The sequence below is a fragment of the Dipodomys ordii genome, unplaced genomic scaffold (assembly GCF_000151885.1).
Source record: "Dipodomys ordii isolate 6190 unplaced genomic scaffold, Dord_2.0 Scaffold9, whole genome shotgun sequence".
In the NCBI taxonomy this organism is placed as follows: domain Eukaryota; kingdom Metazoa; phylum Chordata; class Mammalia; order Rodentia; family Heteromyidae; genus Dipodomys; species Dipodomys ordii.
In genome coordinates, this window is record NW_012267225.1 from 14480990 (window position 1) to 14499534 (window position 18545).

The window sequence follows — 18545 nt, forward strand, 5'->3', positions numbered from 1 at the left end:
TTTCCCAAGTTTTTCATGTATACTTTCTACTTTTTCCTTGTACAACTCATCAATATTTCTGTTATGAATCTTAAATCTATGAAAGCAAATTATGATTACCTGTGTTGCCCCATAGTTTATGCAAACAATTGAAGATCACACAGGTGACCAGAACTTGCTTTCATAAAGTCATAGAAGGAAGTTGTGGTGTGACCCAAGTGGTAGAGCACCAACCTTGTGTGAAAAAGCTAAGCAAGAGCACAAGGCTCTGAGTTCAAGCCATAAAGTCATATAAAATTTTGAAAAGCATTTTTGACTACTAATAAGGTGAAAGTATGATTTTTGTTAAAAGGATATGCTAAACAACTATCATTGTCTTTTCTGAATATTAGTGTTACCTTAAAAGGAAGAAGAACAGATGTCAATTTACCATAACCTAACACGTAAAATAACAGTTGACAGGTATAACACGCATAATTTACTTTTTCTCTTATTAACACAAGAAATGATTCTTTGTATCTCATTTGTTACCAATAACAAACCAATAAAGTCTCTGAAAATATACTATTTTAAATCAAAAAATGTTTATTGTAAAAAAAGGACCTTGAAAAATTATTTTTCTTAAAAAAAGGAACATTGATTTCACAAGTCTCCAAGTTGTATATAGACACAGCTATAGACAACATCTTACTTTCATACAAAACTCATTCAGTCATATAAAAATAAACACAAATTTACATTGACTCATCAACTACACAGTTAATTAAAACAGGCACTTGGAGGGGTGTTGTATTATTGCATCTGTCATACGCATTTAAAATAGTTTTGGTACATTACTGAATGTCTCAGAATCCTCTTGCACTTATTCCCATCTTTACTGAATTTTATAAAAATCATTACAATTCTTTTACAAAGTAAGACATGGCGCATGTACCAGGAATCTCCCAAACCGGTCCTTCCCTCTTCTCCCAAGGCACATATTGGCAAAAATAAACAAAACAAAAATACTTTTAATACATTCTCTTGTGTTTTTTTCTTGTTCTTATTTTTTTCCTCTCTTAAAAATACAGTTTAAAGCATTATAAGTAATAAAAAAAAAGGCTTTAATTCAATGATGGCAAACCAGACATCAGACAAGTAATGAAGTAAACTTGGAATACTTTATAAGGCACCTGAGATCGCGTCTGGCAGAGTCTCTTCCTATAGGAAATTCTATTACAAACTCTATTACAAAGCAATACTGTTCTTTTCAGTTGAAATGTTTTGGCAGCAATGTAAATCTTTGCATTCTTTTTCCGTAAGGAAAGATGCAATGTGCTTTTCACTTCATCTTTGAAGAGAAAGGTTCTTGTCTTTTATCTTCTCAATCTAGCTGTCAGCAAAAAAAGATAGTAATTTTCAACTTCACATGGAAAGGATTATCTTTCAACACATGGGTTCCGTGCTCTTGCAGCTTGTGTATGTGCACATGTATGTGAGTGCACACACATGCATGTGTATGTGTGTGTCTATACATATTATTTGGTTGGTAAGCACAAGAGAAAATGCCTTTGGACTTTATTTGTCATTTGGTGTCGGAGTGAAGAAATGCATTTGTTTGAGTAAACATTGGTTGCATCAATGAGCTACGCAGCAGCCAGATTCCTCGTGTTTGTGCAGAAGAGACATTCTGGAGAAGGTTTTGGAGCAGTTTTTGCACTGGTATTTCTTTACGTCAGAATGGGTCTGCAGATGAGCCCTCAGGTTCGACCTGTCTGCAAATGCTCTGTTGCAGTGAGGGCAAGAAAAAGGCTTCTCCCCTAGGGAGTGAGAAAAAATAAAAAGGCAAGTCAGCACTTTCAGAGAAAATATAAATTTGAATAATGTTAATGAACACCAATCACATCTTGCGAAAAGAATGAGAAGTGTAAAGATAATAGAAATGAAAAAAATCTTAAAAAGGAAAGAATGAAAAATGACAAGGCCTGACTATATCCCCACAATAGGTGCTTTTATTAACATCTGGCCCTTTAAGATAAATTCTGCAGCTAAAAATAAATCTTGGCCAGAATGGCATGTGTGCTGCCAGTTGTGCAGAAATAATTCACAGAGTTGTGGGACTTTCTCCTAGTAAGGCTTTACATTAGCAGGTGCAGTTGATGGCAGGCACCTCCCAACATTTCCCAATGTTTCCCCCTTTCCCCTCTTTCTGTATTCTGACTCAGGCAGCTGAAATTCCTTCCCTCCGGCAGGATGATGTGCGAAGTTTTTTTTTTTTTTTTTAAGAAAACGAAAGAAAAGACACAAATCAAACTTACTTCCAACTATCCAACTCTCTAACAGATCTCACTGCCAGAATGGGTAGTAACAGAAAACTATAGGAAAAGCCTCTATTTACCAAATCAATTGACTAAGATAGCAACATTTGTTTTTCCTGATTACTAGGGTCAGTTTCACAGAGCACACATTGAAGTACACCCATCCTGATTTTTCTACCTGATCTTTGAGACCAAACCACCAGAATCTACTTTCCAAAGTCTAAATGCTATTTGCAGTCTCCGGAGCAGAGGTGATTAGCAAGAAATCGAGCACTGACAAGTTTTTGAGTAGTCAGAAAGTGGCCCTCCTTGATGAACTGTCCCCCCAAAAAGAACTATGCCACCACTTCATACAAGGCCAGCAATCCACCCCATGCATCGTTAGAGAGGGCAGCCACATTCCTGTCCACATGTTCTCTTACCAGTGTGAGTTCTAATGTGTCCTTGAAGCAGCCAGGGTCTGGAGAAGGCCTTGCCGCAGATCTTGCAGACGCAAGGTAACGTGTGGGTCCGAATGTGCATCTTCAGGGCGCCCAGGCTCACATATTCCTTGTCACAGTATTTGCAGCTGAAAGATTTCCTAGACTGGGCATCGCAGTGCAGCTGCTTGTGTTTAGCTAGCCCGGAAAAAGTGGAATAGGTCTTATTGCATAAATTGCACTGAAACTTCTCCGCTTCAATGGCATGGGGGTCTGAGAGCTTGGATTGTAGTCTTTCCTCTTCATCGCTAATGGGGCTTTCCGAACCACTGTGGTCCTTGGATGAGGTGTCGGAAGGAGGAGGGGGGCTCATTCGCCCCAGGGCTGAGGGGAATCCGGCAAGAGGAGAGTGGAACGGAGCTGTTGTAGTCCACACTGTAATGGGGCTGTACGCCCCTGAGCTGAGGATCTCTGGCTTTGGTATGACAGGCATAGGGTAACTCTCATAGAGATATGGAGAAATGATCACTGGGGGAGGGGGGAAGAAGAAAGGAAAAGAAAGATTAAGGTGAAATAATTTTTAAAAATACAAGTGAGAAAGCAACACACAGAGTTTTGTAAAGACCAGACTCCCTTAGAAGGACATACGCATTGGTAAAGCATTTCCTGTCATCCTGCTCTCTGGATAGTTATCCTATTTAATGCACTCACAGTGTGACAGTTGTCCTGAGCTACCCAAGGTCTGTACTGAGGGAATACAGCCAAGCAGCCCCTCTGAGAAGGGAGAAACTAAGCCTTATTTTCCAACATTCAGAGGAAAACAGTTGTTTTGTATTTGATGCATGGGCTAGTTTACATGTGTTTCAACGGGTCTGGCTGAATCAAGTTGCCTCGGAAAGGAAAGGAAAATGTTACATGAAAAAAAGCAATAGTTCAGCATTTATGTGTTAGTCTTCCGCACATTCATTATGCGTGTACGTACAAGCTTGAGAAAACCAAGTTACCAGAGTTGAAGGAAGTCTCCCTTGTCAGCGAAGAGCTCCACAAGTTTTGAATTAAAACGTACCCCAAGTGATCCAGAGAACACAAACTCCCTTTCAGAATAGTGTTTCTAAGAATACCCAGCTTGATCATTTGTTCTTCGGTAATAGCACTGAAGTCGTGATACATACATTCAGATTTGCAGAGAAAGAGAGAGAGGAGAGAAGAGAGAATGAGGGAGGGAGGGAGAGGGAGAGAAGGAGGGAGGGAGGAAGAGAGAGAGAGAGAGAGAGAGAGAGAGAGAGAGAGAGGAGAGAGAGAGGAGAGAGAGGGAGACTGAGAACAGCCGTTGGGTTTTACCGGTGTGTGTGTCCAGTTCGCTGTAGTTGGGCTTCTTGGAGGCGTTGAAATGCTTCTTGACCAGGAAGGAGCGCGGCATCTTGCGGGCGGGTGCGGCGGGCGCCGGCGCGGATAACGGTCCGGCGGGAGGACGTGGCCGGTCCCTACAGCATCGCGGCCGGCTGCGGGGCGGGCGAGGGCGGGCGAGGGCGGGCGAGGGCCGCGCTCGGAGCGGCAGCGGACGGGCCGGCGCCTCTGAAGTCACCCGGTTCCTTTACCCAACTGAGCCTCCTTTGGGCTCGGAGGGTTTTTTTTTTTTCCTCCTCTCTTTTGCAAGAAGGATCCAATCACAGCCGAGAGCTTCGGATTTCAGCTCCTCCCCCTGGGACAGCTGAGCACAGAGGAAGAATCTGTTGTCAGCCTGAATTATTCTGGTTCAACATCGGCTGGTTTGTAGAGATTTCGGTAGACAGAAAAAAAAAAATTGAAGTGTTCTAAAAGTCTTGTCGAGAAACGTAATTTCACTTGTGTAGTTTTGCCAGCAAGAGTCGTGCTCCCCCAGGCCTAGATGTCCGAAGCTGGATTTCTGTCCCCTCCCAAGGGCCAGGCTCCTTCCAGATGTGGGGCGCAGCGGATGCGGGGTGGGGGAACGAGGAGGGGGGCTGGAGGCAGAGTGTGGGCCAAGGAAGACACCAGGTCAGCCTCTGGTGGCAAGAGACGCCTATATTTGGAAGTGGTATTTGCAGAGTTTCTTTGCATGGATGCAACGAATGAGTCTCTGATTGCTGAGAAAGGGAGGTGGACTACTGAAATCCACTCAGCACCCCAAAGCTGAGGGCGCTGCTCCTGGGAACAAGCCTTGCAAACACAGGGGTGGGAGGGGGGACGACTAAGTCATTCTGTCACTGTCACTTTCACCAAACTCACTGTGGTGGCTGGCGAGCAATACCTTACAGCCCAAGAGCGCTCTGACTATGCCAGCCCCTGCAGAGAACAAAGATTAAACTGAGAACAATAGGTAAACTGTCATCTGCAGCCTCATCAGCATGTTTGACAAGAGCCCATCTCTTTTTATGTGTCACAAAGTATTTTCATGAAAAGAAATCGTGTTTATATATACATATATACATATGTATATATATATATATATATATATATATAAATGTATATTTAGAGCTAGTTCTGTGGCTTGAACTCAGGGCCTGGGCATGCTTTCTAAGCTTTTGTGCTAAAGGTTAGTGCTGTATCACTTGACCCACAGCTCTACTTCCTGCTTTTGGGTGGTTAATTGAAGATAAAAGTCTCATGACTTTCCTGTCTGGGTTGGCTTTGAACCACAAATCTCAGATCACAGCCTACCAAGGAGCTAAGATTACAGACACTTGGCACAGGCACCTGCCCTCATTCTTTTAAAATAGTGTCTTTGCGAATTGGTGCTGTTTCCTTCAGTAGAAAGCCATCAAAATCCCTCTCACATCTTCCAGTTTCCTGTATTAAATTAAAAATAAAAGGATTCTTTTGGGAGTAATACTTGCTTAAAGGTTTAAACAGATATTGCAGTAACCATACAAACACTAGGAATTTGTACATAGTCTCTTTTATTTTTACACTTTTATTATCTTTAGGTCCTTGTACAAAGGGGCTTCAATTCACCTTGTCAGTGTAAGAGTGCAGTGTGCCTTGGTTAATGTCACCCTTTCCATCATTCCTCCCCACCTCTTCCAAATCCACCCATCGCCTCAATTTAGTTCCATTCTCACATATATCCATTGAATGACATGACTGCAGAGATCTGTTAAGGTGGCTCATTTTAAAGCTAAAATTCTACAGAATTCAAGCACCTGTGTGCATTTCACACTTTTACAGCCTCTTGCTCTTTAGAAAAATTCCCCCAAAGACCACCCTACTCTTGTTTCTAACAGGTGCTGGGAGAATAAAGAAAGAAAATAACAGTGGTGATGTCAAGACTTGTAAAAGAAAAATGCATTGTTAGAGCGCATAGCTTTGTAATCTTGAGCAGAGAAAATGTGTGTGTGTGTGTGTGTGTGTGTGTGTGTGTGTGTCTCAAAGACTCAGGAAGTCTTTGAGAGTATACCTCCTCCAAAACATACTCAGACATTGATTCCTCATTTCTTTCCATCAGTCACTGATTTAAATGTCAGACACAGGAATTCACATGAATCCTTATGTAGGGGCACTATATTGCAGGAGAGAGGAAAATCTGAATGTATACTGGCTGTCTCCACAAGCTGTATAACCTGGAGGAGACATCAGAGCCAGAGTTGTGAGCTTGCTGGATTTTGTGTGTGTGTGTGTGTGTGTGTGTGTGTGTGTGTGTGAGCATTTGCTTAGATTTGAACACCTGTTTTATTGGGACAGGATTTCTTCTTGCCCTTTCCACCTCACTTCCTGCAAAACACACATTTCATTAGAGATAAAAATATCACAGAGAAAACACAATTTACTGTGGGCGTCTCTCTCTCTCTCTCTCTCTCTCTTACTCAGTAGTGTCTACTTGGTATAGTTGGCTTTTATTTATTTGATAGTTATAACAAGGTAACTTGTTGAAATGTGGTTTTTCAAAAAGAATCCATTAAAATGTTTAGCAGTGATTTTCTAAGCTTCAAAAACAAAAACCCACCTCTGAGTTTGGATCACAGAGATATAGTTCAGCTGATCTCCCTTGATGGATATCTGGGGTAAGAATCCCTTCCTTCTCTTGTAAGGAGCAGTATTGTACACGGGGCATTCCATTACACAGAGCCTCGTGCTAACGAGTCACACGCATGTCTGTGTGAGGTCTGCTCTACTGTCAGAGGAGGGAGAGTCCGTGCTGATAGAGTGAGTCAGACTAAACAGGTGCTCTGCTCAGACACAGCAGAAGGCATTTGGCGCCAGAATGATGTGGTTAAAAGCAAGAAGGGAAGTCCAGGGCACACCCAAAGGCCAGCTGTGAGGACTCTGCTAAGACAAGACAGGCATCCTTCATGCCAGCCAGAGGGCTCAGGTTGAGGAGCAGGCTTTAGTTACTGACTAAGTCTGTCACCCAGGAGTACAATTCTTTTCCCAGGCAACTACACTAGATTTTCAATTTTCAATATTTCATTTGGAATCAAATAACAGGCAGTAAATGATGGAAAAAATGAACACAATAAAACAGTGGATTTTACTAGTGTAAAGAATCAATCCTAAGCTGATCAAACATTGGTGGTGCAGAATTAAACAGATTGGAGATTTCTTTAAGAGAGAGGGGTACTTGTTCTAGGAGACACAACAAAGGACAGGTGCAGCAAGGGACAAGACAGGTTAAAGGATGGGAGGTGTGGGTTCCAATATGGGCTCAAAACAATATAAAGTGCAAGGAAGGGAAAAATAAGAGACTCTGCTTAAAAGTCCTCCCTGTAGTTAAGCCTCTCTGAGACTATCTTCTCTGATATGTCTTCCATGGAATTGATTTGTGTGATTAATTTCTCATAGGATCCTAGAAGCCCATGCAATCTAGTTCTTCAGTTCCCACAATAAGACTTGCTATGGTGGTCTGGACAGTCTCATTTATTCTGCTTTCTGACCAAAATGTCTTGTGGAAAACTTTGCTAGCTAGAGGCCTGGGATCTTCTTCCTGGAACCCTGGGGTTTCTCCTGGACTCAATCTTTGATGAAAGATGGAGTGTCACCGTAACAGGAAATGACATCAGAATCAAGAGATTTGGGAATGTGCCTAGGATTTATTTGTACATGGATATTTGGGTATATTTAATTATTTAGGCATAGAAATAGCAGAGTAGGTACTATCACATTTAGGACATGGAGTCAATCTAGTACCAGAAAAATATTGTGACTTAGAAGATGTGAAGCTTCTTTCTGATTCTGTATCTTGTCACTTAAAATCAGGTGGCAAAATCAGGTCACACTTGTAGGGTGGAGGTGGGGTGAGGGTTAACTCCCTTGAATGAGATGAAGCCATGAAAAGTGATGAAAGTTTGGTGTGGTATCTGGAGAATAATGTATTATTAATTTAACAATTTAGGCAAAACAATTTTATGTCTGCATTTATGAATGTATGTATGCATTTAATTTGTAACAGACCTGGAGATGAACTCAGGGCTTGGGCACTATTCCTGAGCCTTTTAGCTCAAGGCTAGTACTCTACCATTTGAGCCACTTCTACACTTCTGGCCTTTTAGGTTATTAATTGGATGTAAGAATATCATATACTTTCCTGCCCAGGCTGGCTTCTGAACTAAGATCCTCAAGATCTCTGCCTCTTGAATAGTTAGGATTATGACATGAGCCATGGGCACCTAGTAAGAGCAAACATTTATTCTAATAATTGAAGTTTGAGTGACAAAGATGAGATGCTATTTTGTGGTTTTGGACATGTATGTACCTGTGCATATATTCAGACATATATTTGCATTCCTAATTTATAATTTCACTCCATCTTAGATAAAACCAACTATTCCCAAAGTAATAAAAATGGTTCTTCTCAGTACTTGGGCTTCTGTATATGTTAATGTATTTATCTGTATATGTTAATGTATTTATGTTAATGTATTTATCTGTAATTTCTTTCAGAATGGCTTAGGGACAAATATTCTCTAGCTTTAAAGAACATTCTCTCAGTGGACAGAGGATCTGCTTAAGTCTTCTAAGTTCCCTAATCCCCCCAGGGGTCTCTGCTCTGAGCATGTGAGGGGTCTTACACACACACTAGCATTGGAAGCAATATGTACCTGATGATACAAAGAGAACCAAAGAGGATTGAGTATATGTGTGTACTCGTGCTTGAATTGAGGCACAAAATAATACCAACAGACAATGATGTAAAGCATCCTCTGTTGTTTAGAAAATTCTATGGTTTCCTGTTTGTTCCCAGGGCTGTATTCACCAGGATGACTGATAGCCACTGGACTTGTGTGTCTGTCTGGAGTTAGTACTGATACTGTTGTCCTAATATGTACATCGATGATAAGAAAATATTTAAGAACGCTTCAGAGTCTTATTTAACTTGAGAACTACATTTTAGTGTTTTCAGAATCTCAGTTCTCCTTAGGATGTTAAGATTTCATTTCCCTTTGGTTGGATGTCATATAGATAGAGCATCACGCACACTAGAAGATATTCATCTCTTCAATATTCTTTTTGTACCTCACGGAGAGTGGTGATGATCTTATCTTTTAAGTTGAGCAAGAAAGACTACACAATAGTAATTTGATGTGTAGCTTTTGCAGAAGCCCTGGGATATGTGGTTGCAAAGCGACGCCTATGGGTCAACTTCTTTCTATCTTTTTCCTTTTTCTTTTACATAACTTTTTAACGAGCTCTGCCATCTAGTGGAAAATAGATTAACTTCACTATACACCCAAGTATCAATTTCAGATGAACATTACATTGTTTTCATTTATTAACTTGTTCAAAATTCAAAATGCAATGCCTTTGCTTATATAGAGATGTACGATTTTAGGTAACAGATTATTTTCATTTTAGAAGGCAGATGCATGTGATATTTATCAGTCTGAGGAGTCATGAAGGAAGTGGGTGAAGGTAGCCTGCAGTAGTCAAAACTGACTAAGGAGCTCACTTGTCTGACTCATCTCTTGGGTTGTCATAACCATAAAGAAGGAAGAGGTATTGTAGGGAACCACACTGAACTCCATTTTCCTAGGGGCATCCAGGATAAAAGAGACAGAGCCAGGATGTATACTTTACCTGCCTCCCAGCTGTGCCCTTTTCCACTTTTATGCCATGGTGGTCTGTGAGGGAGGTGAAGAGTCACCAGCAGACCTCATGCAGAAAAAGAAGGGTCTGGGGTCTGGGCGGACCCTCCAGAATGACAGTAGCTTCAGCACCAGGAGAGATGGGGGTGGCATCCAGGAAGAAACCTGCTTATCTTGCTTTTCTGCTCAACCCTGGGACCATGAATGAAGACTCACTGACATCCTGATATTTTGTATTTTTTTCTCCATGTCATAGGCACTGGCTACCACTTGCCATTGAACAGGGTTTCACCCTCTGCTATTGAGACCCCATGAAAGGATTAAGAGCCCTACCTGGCTGCACTTGTGGCTGATTTGATTTACTGTCCACCATTTTTTCTGATCAGATAGAAACATCATTTTTATGTGGTAGTTTTTCAAAGTAGAGCTTTCTTAACACTATTGTAATTTTGGCTCTTTAAAAAGAAACATATATATTATATACATTATTCTACCTGTGAAATATATATAAATATATTCTTAATATAAATATATATAAATAAATATAACTATATATTTATAAATATAAACATATATATTTCACAGGTATATTTATAAATATAAATATATATATATATTTCACAGGTAGAATAATGTTTGCTAAAACTAATTTTTGGTCTGTTGTTAAAAATGAAAATCATGTCTTAAAGCCACAATGATATTGTGCAGGGAAAGAAATCATATCCACTCATCTCGAACAGTGCTCTTCCTAGCATCACATCCTTTGCTGACACTGAGGTCCAGGCCAGGGGTGCTGACAACCCACTTCACTTGGAAGAAGAGCGGGGAAGTCTGACATGGAACAGATGCTTGTGCAGCTCCCTTCAGTGTTCACAGGGATTGGCTGATTGCAGAAGAGCTGGGAAAATGGGTCCCTTGGTCATATTCATCCATACATAGCATCCATTTCCTTCCTCTGCAGTGCAAAATGCTTGCTCTGAGTTCAAACCCCAGTACTGAACAAACAAACAAAAACCCAAGTGAAATGTAAGGACATTGGAGAGAGGAAGGTCATAAGCAGTGTTGCTCAGATAGTGGGACCCTACTCCCCCTTTCCCTTCTCCTTTTCTCCTCTCTCCCCTCCCTTCCCCCCTCCCCTTCTCTCCAATTCCTTCCCCTTCTCTCCCCTATCCTCTTCCTCTCTTCTTTCCTTTTCCCCTGCTTCCCGCATCTCTCCTCTTCCCTTGTCTCCTTCCTCTTCTTCCCCTTGCCTCCCCTCCTCTGCGCTCCTCTCCTCTCCCTTCCCATCTCCTCCCCTTCCCTCTTCCCTTCCACATTCTCCTCTGCACTCCCCTTTCTCCCCTTTTCTCCTCTCCCCTCTCTTTTCTCTTCCCACCCGCCCCTCCTCTCCTCATTTCCTCTCTTCTCCTCCCCTCTCTTTTGGTCTCCTCTTTTCTCTTCTTTCATTCTCTACTCTTTTCTCTTCCCTTCCTTTTCCTCTCTCTCCTCCCTACAACTCCCCTTTTCTTTTTCCTGCCCTCCTTCCCTTCCATTCTTTCTCCTCTCTCTTCCCCTCCACTCCTTTTGTTTTACCTCCCCTCTACTTCCTTCGCCTTCTCTCTCCTCCTCTCTTCTCACCTTCCTTCCTTTCCTACTTTTTTTTCGTCATGGCTATAGAGGGCAGTAGGAGTTTGCTCAAAGACAAATGTTAGCATCAGAGGGGAAGTTCTGAAATGTGCTAGCTTCTTATGTAAGACGCAGATAAATAGACTCCACATTGCCCCCAAACAAGCCATCTTTTATTTGAAAGTGTAAGTAGATCAGGTGTTGCACACGCTATTGAAGGGTTCTACAGATGTCAAAACAGGAAGAAATATCTCTCTTTCAATATTTCAGTGCAACTCAATGTCCCAGCATGTTCTTTGCTCTCCATCCACATGTAGTGGCTTGGATGTGGAGATGATTCTGCTCAGGACATCAACACTACCGTGGTCATTTTTGTTTCTGCTCTAACATGTGGCATCTCTGCAGAGCCTCATCAGAGCAGTTGCCAGTGCTCTATAAAGATGGCAGAAGACAGCAGATGTACATACGGCTATGCTTCCTCCTCAGGGACAAGGCCATCCCAATCCTAGAAGAAAGTAATAGGAGACGCAAAATGTTTTGGCTTCATTCATTTCAGACCAATTCAGGACTTTTAATTCCCACACTTGCAGGTGGTATAGCTTCTGTACAAAGGAGATCTTATAGAAAGGATGATTCTGTACATCTCGGTCTTCCTGACCCTTGAGTTTAGGGCTTTTTCCTCATAATGACCCTAAGAGTGACTTCACTTTGGCCAGTGGCTATGACTGACTGAGTGATATTTTGAAATAGCGTAGTTCTTCAAATAAGTAGATTCCTTTGATTCTAAAATCTAAATTTATGGGTACAGCAGTGTTTGCAGTTTTGAGTAACAAATTCAGCTGAGGCTGGCTTTGAACCATGCTCCTCAGATCTGTCTCTGAGTAGCTAGGATTACAGGTGTGAGCCACTGAAGCCTGACTCCGGGTGACAAGTTCTTTAGCTCTTGCCACCAAATAAACTTAGGGTCTCACAGGAATAAATAGCTTCTCCCTGCTGTATGTTGGATCCAGAGTATCCTACAAAGACCTTCAGCTTGACTCACTGGAAGGTAATAGAAAACTTTGAGAGTGAAGCCTAAGAGCTAGCTGGAAGCTAGTAGCTCACATGTGTAATCTTAGCTATTCAGGAGGTTGAGATCTGAGGACCATGGTTTTTTCTTTTTTAAAAAACTTATTTATTTTTATTTATTTTTGCTGGTCCTGTGGCTTGAATTCAGAACCTTGGTGCTGTCCCTAATATTTCTGTTTAAGGCTAGAGCTCTACCATTTAAGCCATAGCTCCACTTCTGGCTTTCCCCCCTCCCCCTCCCCACTCCCCTTGCTAGTTAATTGAAGATAGTCTCATGGACTCATCTGCCTGGTCTGTCTTCAAACCACTAATCTCAGATTTCAGCCTTCTGAGTTGTGGGATTACAGGTATGAGTCAACAGTGTCTGGCTAAAGATTGTGATTTGAAGCCAGCCCAGGCAGAAAGGTTTGTGAGAGTTTTACCTCCAGTTTACCACTGAAAAGCCTGAAGTGGAGCTTGTGGCTCCAGTGGGAAAGCTCTAGCCTTGAGTGCTTTTACAAGCTCAGGGACAGCACTTAGGCCTTGAGTTGTAGCTCTGGTACTGGCATAAAGAGAGACAAAGAGAGAAAGAGAGCTAGGTAGAGAGACAGAGACACAGAGAGAAGCCTAGCGGAAGTCATTGGATGTGAGTTCTTAAAGGGACTGTGGGCTCCCATCTTCCTTTCTTTCTCTTGTTGCTTTCTGGCTATGATGAATTGAGCAGCTTCCTTCCCCCTCCTTCATGTGCTCTCTAATGTGACATGCTGTCTTACCAGAGACCCCCAAGCCAGAGGGCCAGCTGGCCCTGAACTGATACTTCTGTGAGCCAACAGAAACCTTTTATTTTTATAAGCTGATTATTCCAGCTGTCTATTATAACAACAAAAAGCTGATGACCACATCAAGAAGCTGTAAACTGAGCCATCACATTTTCACTATAGCACTCTTCTCCCTAAGCCTCTTTAGTAGAGACCCCTAGGACTCCATTCTTAAACAAAAATAACAAATGCTGACTCCACAGACACTCCAACCTTCCCTTACTCCTCCAGCTGATAGCAGAAAGTTACTAAGTTACAGGATGTCGGGAAGGAGGAGGGGTGGGTAGTGGAAATGGTGGTAGGGTAATTCCCTGGTAACCACTATCATTAGTCATATAGACAATGGATAATCTCACCGTTACATACAGAGAACTCAGAGCCAAAATGTTCCATCATTTCAATGACATGAAATGCAAAGACATTCACGTCTATCATGATAGAGACTTTATACTGGACAAAAGTTGCAATGAACCCGAGGGAAGACACTGAGTTGATTCAATGATGTTGAGCATCAGCAGTGCTCGGAGTGAAAGGCGTTCATGATGACAGCAGGATTACCTGCCAGTGTGAGGCCAAGTTGGGTGTGTCCAATAATGAGAGGCTGCCAGGGCACTGGGGAGCCAAGCTCTGGCTCTGTGGAGGATACCTACTGGAAAGGAGAAGACAGAATGCCTACAGAACATTCTCACCAATGAAGGGGAAATAAAACAGCTGAGGAATGTCACAAGCAAATCACATTACTACTCAGTTGTAGTAAACCAATTTGGAAAATGTGGAAGCTGCTTGTGTGCACTAAACAATTCTCTTCGGAGAATAGACTTAATTTTTGTTTCTTTGTTTGTACTTGGAATGGAAATATGGAAATGTTGGTCTTCCCAACAGGAGTCAATGGACTCCTGAGTTTGAAAACAATAACTAATCTTCTTCTCAGAAGAACACTGAATTTTGTATTTTGTAGAGATTTCACCAAATAAGCGTAAGGTCATTTCATTCAAATTAGGTATCAGCATGGTGAAGAAAGACTGATTTTTACTTGGAAAGATACTTAAGATGATGATTTAGCAGTAAACTTTTATTTAAAAACAACTTATATTTCTTAAATTGTATTTGCATAGGACAAAGAAAGGGTTGAAATAAAAATTTGCCTTTTGTTTTTACTTTTTTATTTGGAAGTACTGGAGTTTGAACTGACAGTTTTGTACTTGTTAGGCAGGTATTCTACCACTTGAGCCTTACGACCTTTACCCTCTTTTGGCTTAGTTATTTTTCAGATAAGGTCTCATATTTTTACCTGGCGCCATGATCCTGTCTTATTGGCCTCCTCATATTCAGGATTACAGGCAAATGTTATGCTCTGGGGATGAGATCTTGCTAACTTTTTGCCTAAAATAGACTCAAATCATGATTCTTCTACATTTCTGCTTCATGAGTAGCTAGGATTACAGACAGGAGCCATCACACCTATCTCCAAATAAAGTTTTTTTTTTTGCGGGTTGTGGGGCTTGGACTCTGGGCTTGGGTGCTGTCCCTCAGCTCTTCAGCTCAAGACGAGCACTCTACTGCTTGAGCTACAGCACCACTTCCAGTTTTCTGGTGGTTTATTGGAGATAAGAATCTCACAGACTTTCCTGCCCAGGCTGGCTTTGAACTGAGATCCTCAGATCTCAGCCTCCTGAGTAGCTAGGATTATAGGTGTGAGCTACCAGCACTGGGCTTGATATTGAATCTTAAAATGATATCTATAATAGTTCTGTTTGCTGTTTTTTTATGGTTATCAGTAGAACAACAATTTATTGACCTCCAATTATTTGTAAGTCACACAGTGATAGCCCTTATTTGCATTGGAGCACTTATAGTTAGCTAAGGACATAATAAAGAATAACATGTCTATTATAGCCCCAGAGATCTGTAAGAATTGCAGCTTTGAAGGTTTATTGGGTTTGGATTTGGATAATGGGTAGTTTTACCAACTGAGTACCCCCAGGTTCATTATTGAATTCCCATGAACTTGTTGCAAAATGGGAATAATGGTAATTGTCTTTCAGAGTGATTGTGAGGACTTGAGATGATGTTTGCAAAATTCTAACTACAGAAGACATATAAGCAGAATATAACAGTAATAAAGAACTAAGTGTTTAATATATGCTGCAATGTGTTAGGCAATTTAAAAGGTCTTATTTTATTTCATTCTCTCACAATCCTTTAACTCAGTCTCAATCAAAGTCATGTCATCATTTTGAAAATGCACTGATCAACTTAGGAACCTGCAGGTGCTCCAGAGAGGGTTACACCCAGTTATTCTGATGAGAACCAGCACTGTCAGGTCTGACTGCTGGACTGTCTTCTACCCCAAGGCCAACAAGCAGAGGAGCTGAATTAATGCTCTTACTGTTAGTGATCACATGACACACGCCCTTCAATGACATCACTTCTGTTACAGAAACATGTAAAACAACAAACTTATTGACAATTAAACTTCCAACAATGGCTGCTTTACTTCAGATACATGAATGCTGAACTTTGAGTACCAGATTCTAAGGTAATTCAAGGTTACATTTGGTTTGGGTTTGTTTAGAAGCATCTTAGCCCAATTGTGATAGAAGATATCCTGGGACTTCTTTGGAATAAAGTTCTGCCTTGGCTGTTACCACAGTTAGTTCCCAGGTCAGTGTTATTTATTACTGTACAAGAGGGCAATGGATCTGGGCCAACAAAAGCTATTGAGACCTTTTGTCACTCTCCTGCCAAAATTTAACAGCACAGTAGATCCTTGTTATGACATGACTCATCTGCAGATTTGGATATATTGCTGCTCACCTCAAGCTTTCCAAGCATAACAGGGACACCTGCCAAAGGCCATCATAGCCTGTTAGTTTACAATACAGGTATTAGTCCTGTTTCTTGTGACTTGACTTAAAAAATATGAAGAAGCAATAATTCTAAGTATGTTGCCTCAACAGATTTTCTTGTACTGCAGTGGCTTAAAATCTGTCCCGAAGAACACATGACTAAGATGATAAACACAGAAAGAGGAAAAAGGATAGATTTAATGCCTTCTTGACTATCTCTTTCCAGGACATTTCATATACAAGATATCAGAGCTTTAGAAAACTTAATTTATTTCCTGGTTTATCACTTACTCAATAAAGATTTATTAAATTCCAAAATGCACAAGACCAGGCTATATATATGGGAAAACAGGAAGCAAAACAGACAGATGGCACTTTAAAGGATAAGAGAGTATTTACTGCCTCAAAAGTATAAGCTGAAAATTGCAAATGTAATGAGAAAAACGCTACAAATCACTAACCAGGAAATGATTGCCCTCCTAAGGATTCAGGATACATTTCTTGTGAAATATTTGATCTGAGGAAAGACTGTTGTGTTTGTATCATCTAACTGACTGAAAGAGAAGGGTAGGGAGTATTCTCAGTAGAAGAAATGATAAATGAAGGAAATCCGGAAGATGTCTAGGAACTAAAGGGGTGCCTGTGTTGGAACAGAGGAGCAGGGGGGAAAGGACTTCAAAAGGAAAAGAGGCTGAGTCTACAGTTTGAGTGGGCTGTGTCAGAAAATCAACCAGAAGACACTGGAAGACACTTCATACGTGAATGTGCATGCTTGCATTTTGTTAAGCTATTAAACATGCTTGTATCTAGAAATAGGGCACTTTTCACACAATCAAGCTTGATTAAAAGTCTTTATCTGTACCTCTCCTTCCCAGTTCCATTCTTTGAAATGTAATTTTTCATTATCTCTCTATATTTGTCCATATTGTTGAAGATCATTTCTAGTCAGCTTTGAGGGACTATAACAAAACGCTTGAGATGATCAACTTACAAGAAGGAAAGGTGTATTTTGGCTTATGGGTTTCAGTGTCTTCAGTCCATGGCCGTTGGTATTATTGACTTTGGGCCTGTGCTGAAGAAGCACATCATAGTGGAAATGTGAAGCCTGAACAAAATATAGCACTTTTAGGTTTGTATTCCATTTTATCCGGGAACTGTGTCAGCAACTCCTCTTGATCCTCTTGAGCCCAAATTCCGGGAACAACCCCCTTTACGGAAAATTCCACTAACTACAGCTAATCAGCAGATAACAGGAAAAACCCAAAGTTCCAGGTGTTCCTGCAAGTTAAAGACCACTCTGTGGTGGCTGAGACCATCTGCTTTAGCCAATCATTTCCAAGAGTATCAACTCCGTGAACCAGCCAACCCCCAGTACCTGGTCCGTCCTGCCACAGGTTACACTAATCATCTTTTAGAATTATTTTATGATTTCCTGCGGTGTGATATGATTTGTTAAGTGTTACAATGATGCATAGAAGTCCCTAAGAACCCTATAAAAACCCTGCTGGATGAAGGGTCCGGCTCTCAACTCTGACCCGCTGCTTTGGTGAGAGCTGTGAGACCAGGCTCGAGCTTGCAATAAACGATTCTCCTGTGCTTGCATTGGAATAGGCTCCTTGGTGGTCTTTGGGGATCCTTATCTGGGCAAAAGAGAAACTTGTTGCAAAGGAAGCTGTTCAACTCATGGAAACGCAGAAGTAAAGGGAGAAATAGGAGGATCAGGGTCCCAATATCACATGCAAGGGCATGCCTCCATAAGCCTGGTGAACTTCCAACTATATCCTCATTTCCTAAAGTTTCTGTCAACACAAGAGCACTTTAGATTGGAGACCAAGCCTTGAACACACTGGAGGAGCCAAACCAGACCCAAGATTATCTTCATAATAAAATAGCAATTTTAAATTTATCAATGCTCAGTATCTATTGGCTCCTCACCATGAAAGCTGAGCTAAGTATGTGTGTGTGTGTGTGTGTGTGTGTGTGTGTGTGTGGTGTGCATTATTTTCTTCCATCCTCCACCAAGTTTTGAATGTTCAAGTTAAAATATCAAATTTTTAGTTCAGTTGGCTGGTTTTATAATTTTAAGTTAGAAATTTAAATATACTCTTGATTTTGGTAGCTATATAGCAAGATAATATTAAGTAGAGTAGTTCCTTCCATTTGAATACTTTTTTTGTTTCTGTTTTTGAGTGTTTGGACTATTTCTACAACCTTCCCATATAAATTACAGAAAATGCTTTTTCTCTATCAATATCCTTACTGAGAGCTGGACATGAGGGCAGATTTCCGTAATTCTAGCACCCTGGAAGTGGAGGAGGGAAGATTGTGAGCTCAAGGGCCACCCTAGGCTACAGAGTGAAGCCTTTTATGTATATATCAAAAGATCAAGGCCTTACTGTGTGTTAATAAAAATTTTCTTATGTCAATAAATTAATATAAGGAAAATAAATATTTATTGTATGTATGAGACATGTACTCTAAAAGCAGGGTATCT

The 18545-nt window shown here is 41.0% G+C and overlaps 1 protein-coding gene across 1 annotated transcript; it reads right to left on the reverse strand.

Moving 5' to 3' along the window:
* Nucleotides 1-546: 546 nt before the first annotated feature.
* Nucleotides 547-4304, reverse strand: Snai2 (snail family zinc finger 2). The gene is made up of 3 exons (XM_013009276.1): nt 4037-4304; nt 2699-3223; nt 547-1778 (listed from the first exon to the last, which is right to left on the reverse strand). Exons 1-3 carry the CDS (start codon nt 4113-4115, stop codon nt 1597-1599), a joined length of 786 nt encoding a protein of 261 aa, XP_012864730.1. The 5' UTR covers nt 4116-4304; the 3' UTR covers nt 547-1596.
* Nucleotides 4305-18545: the final 14241 nt, after the last annotated feature.

Bases quoted from the DNA above. Each gene is read 5' to 3' on its own strand.
- Snai2 (XM_013009276.1), bottom strand. From the start codon at position 4,115: ATGCCGCGCTCCTTCCTGGTCAAGAAGCATTTCAACGCCTCCAAGAAG. The intron at 3,224-4,036 runs GTAAAACCCAAC...CCCCTCCCCCAG, and splicing joins CGAACTGGACACACACACCG to TGATCATTTCTCCATATCTC. The intron at 1,779-2,698 runs GTAAGAGAACAT...CTCACTCCCTAG, and splicing joins ACACATTAGAACTCACACTG to GGGAGAAGCCTTTTTCTTGC.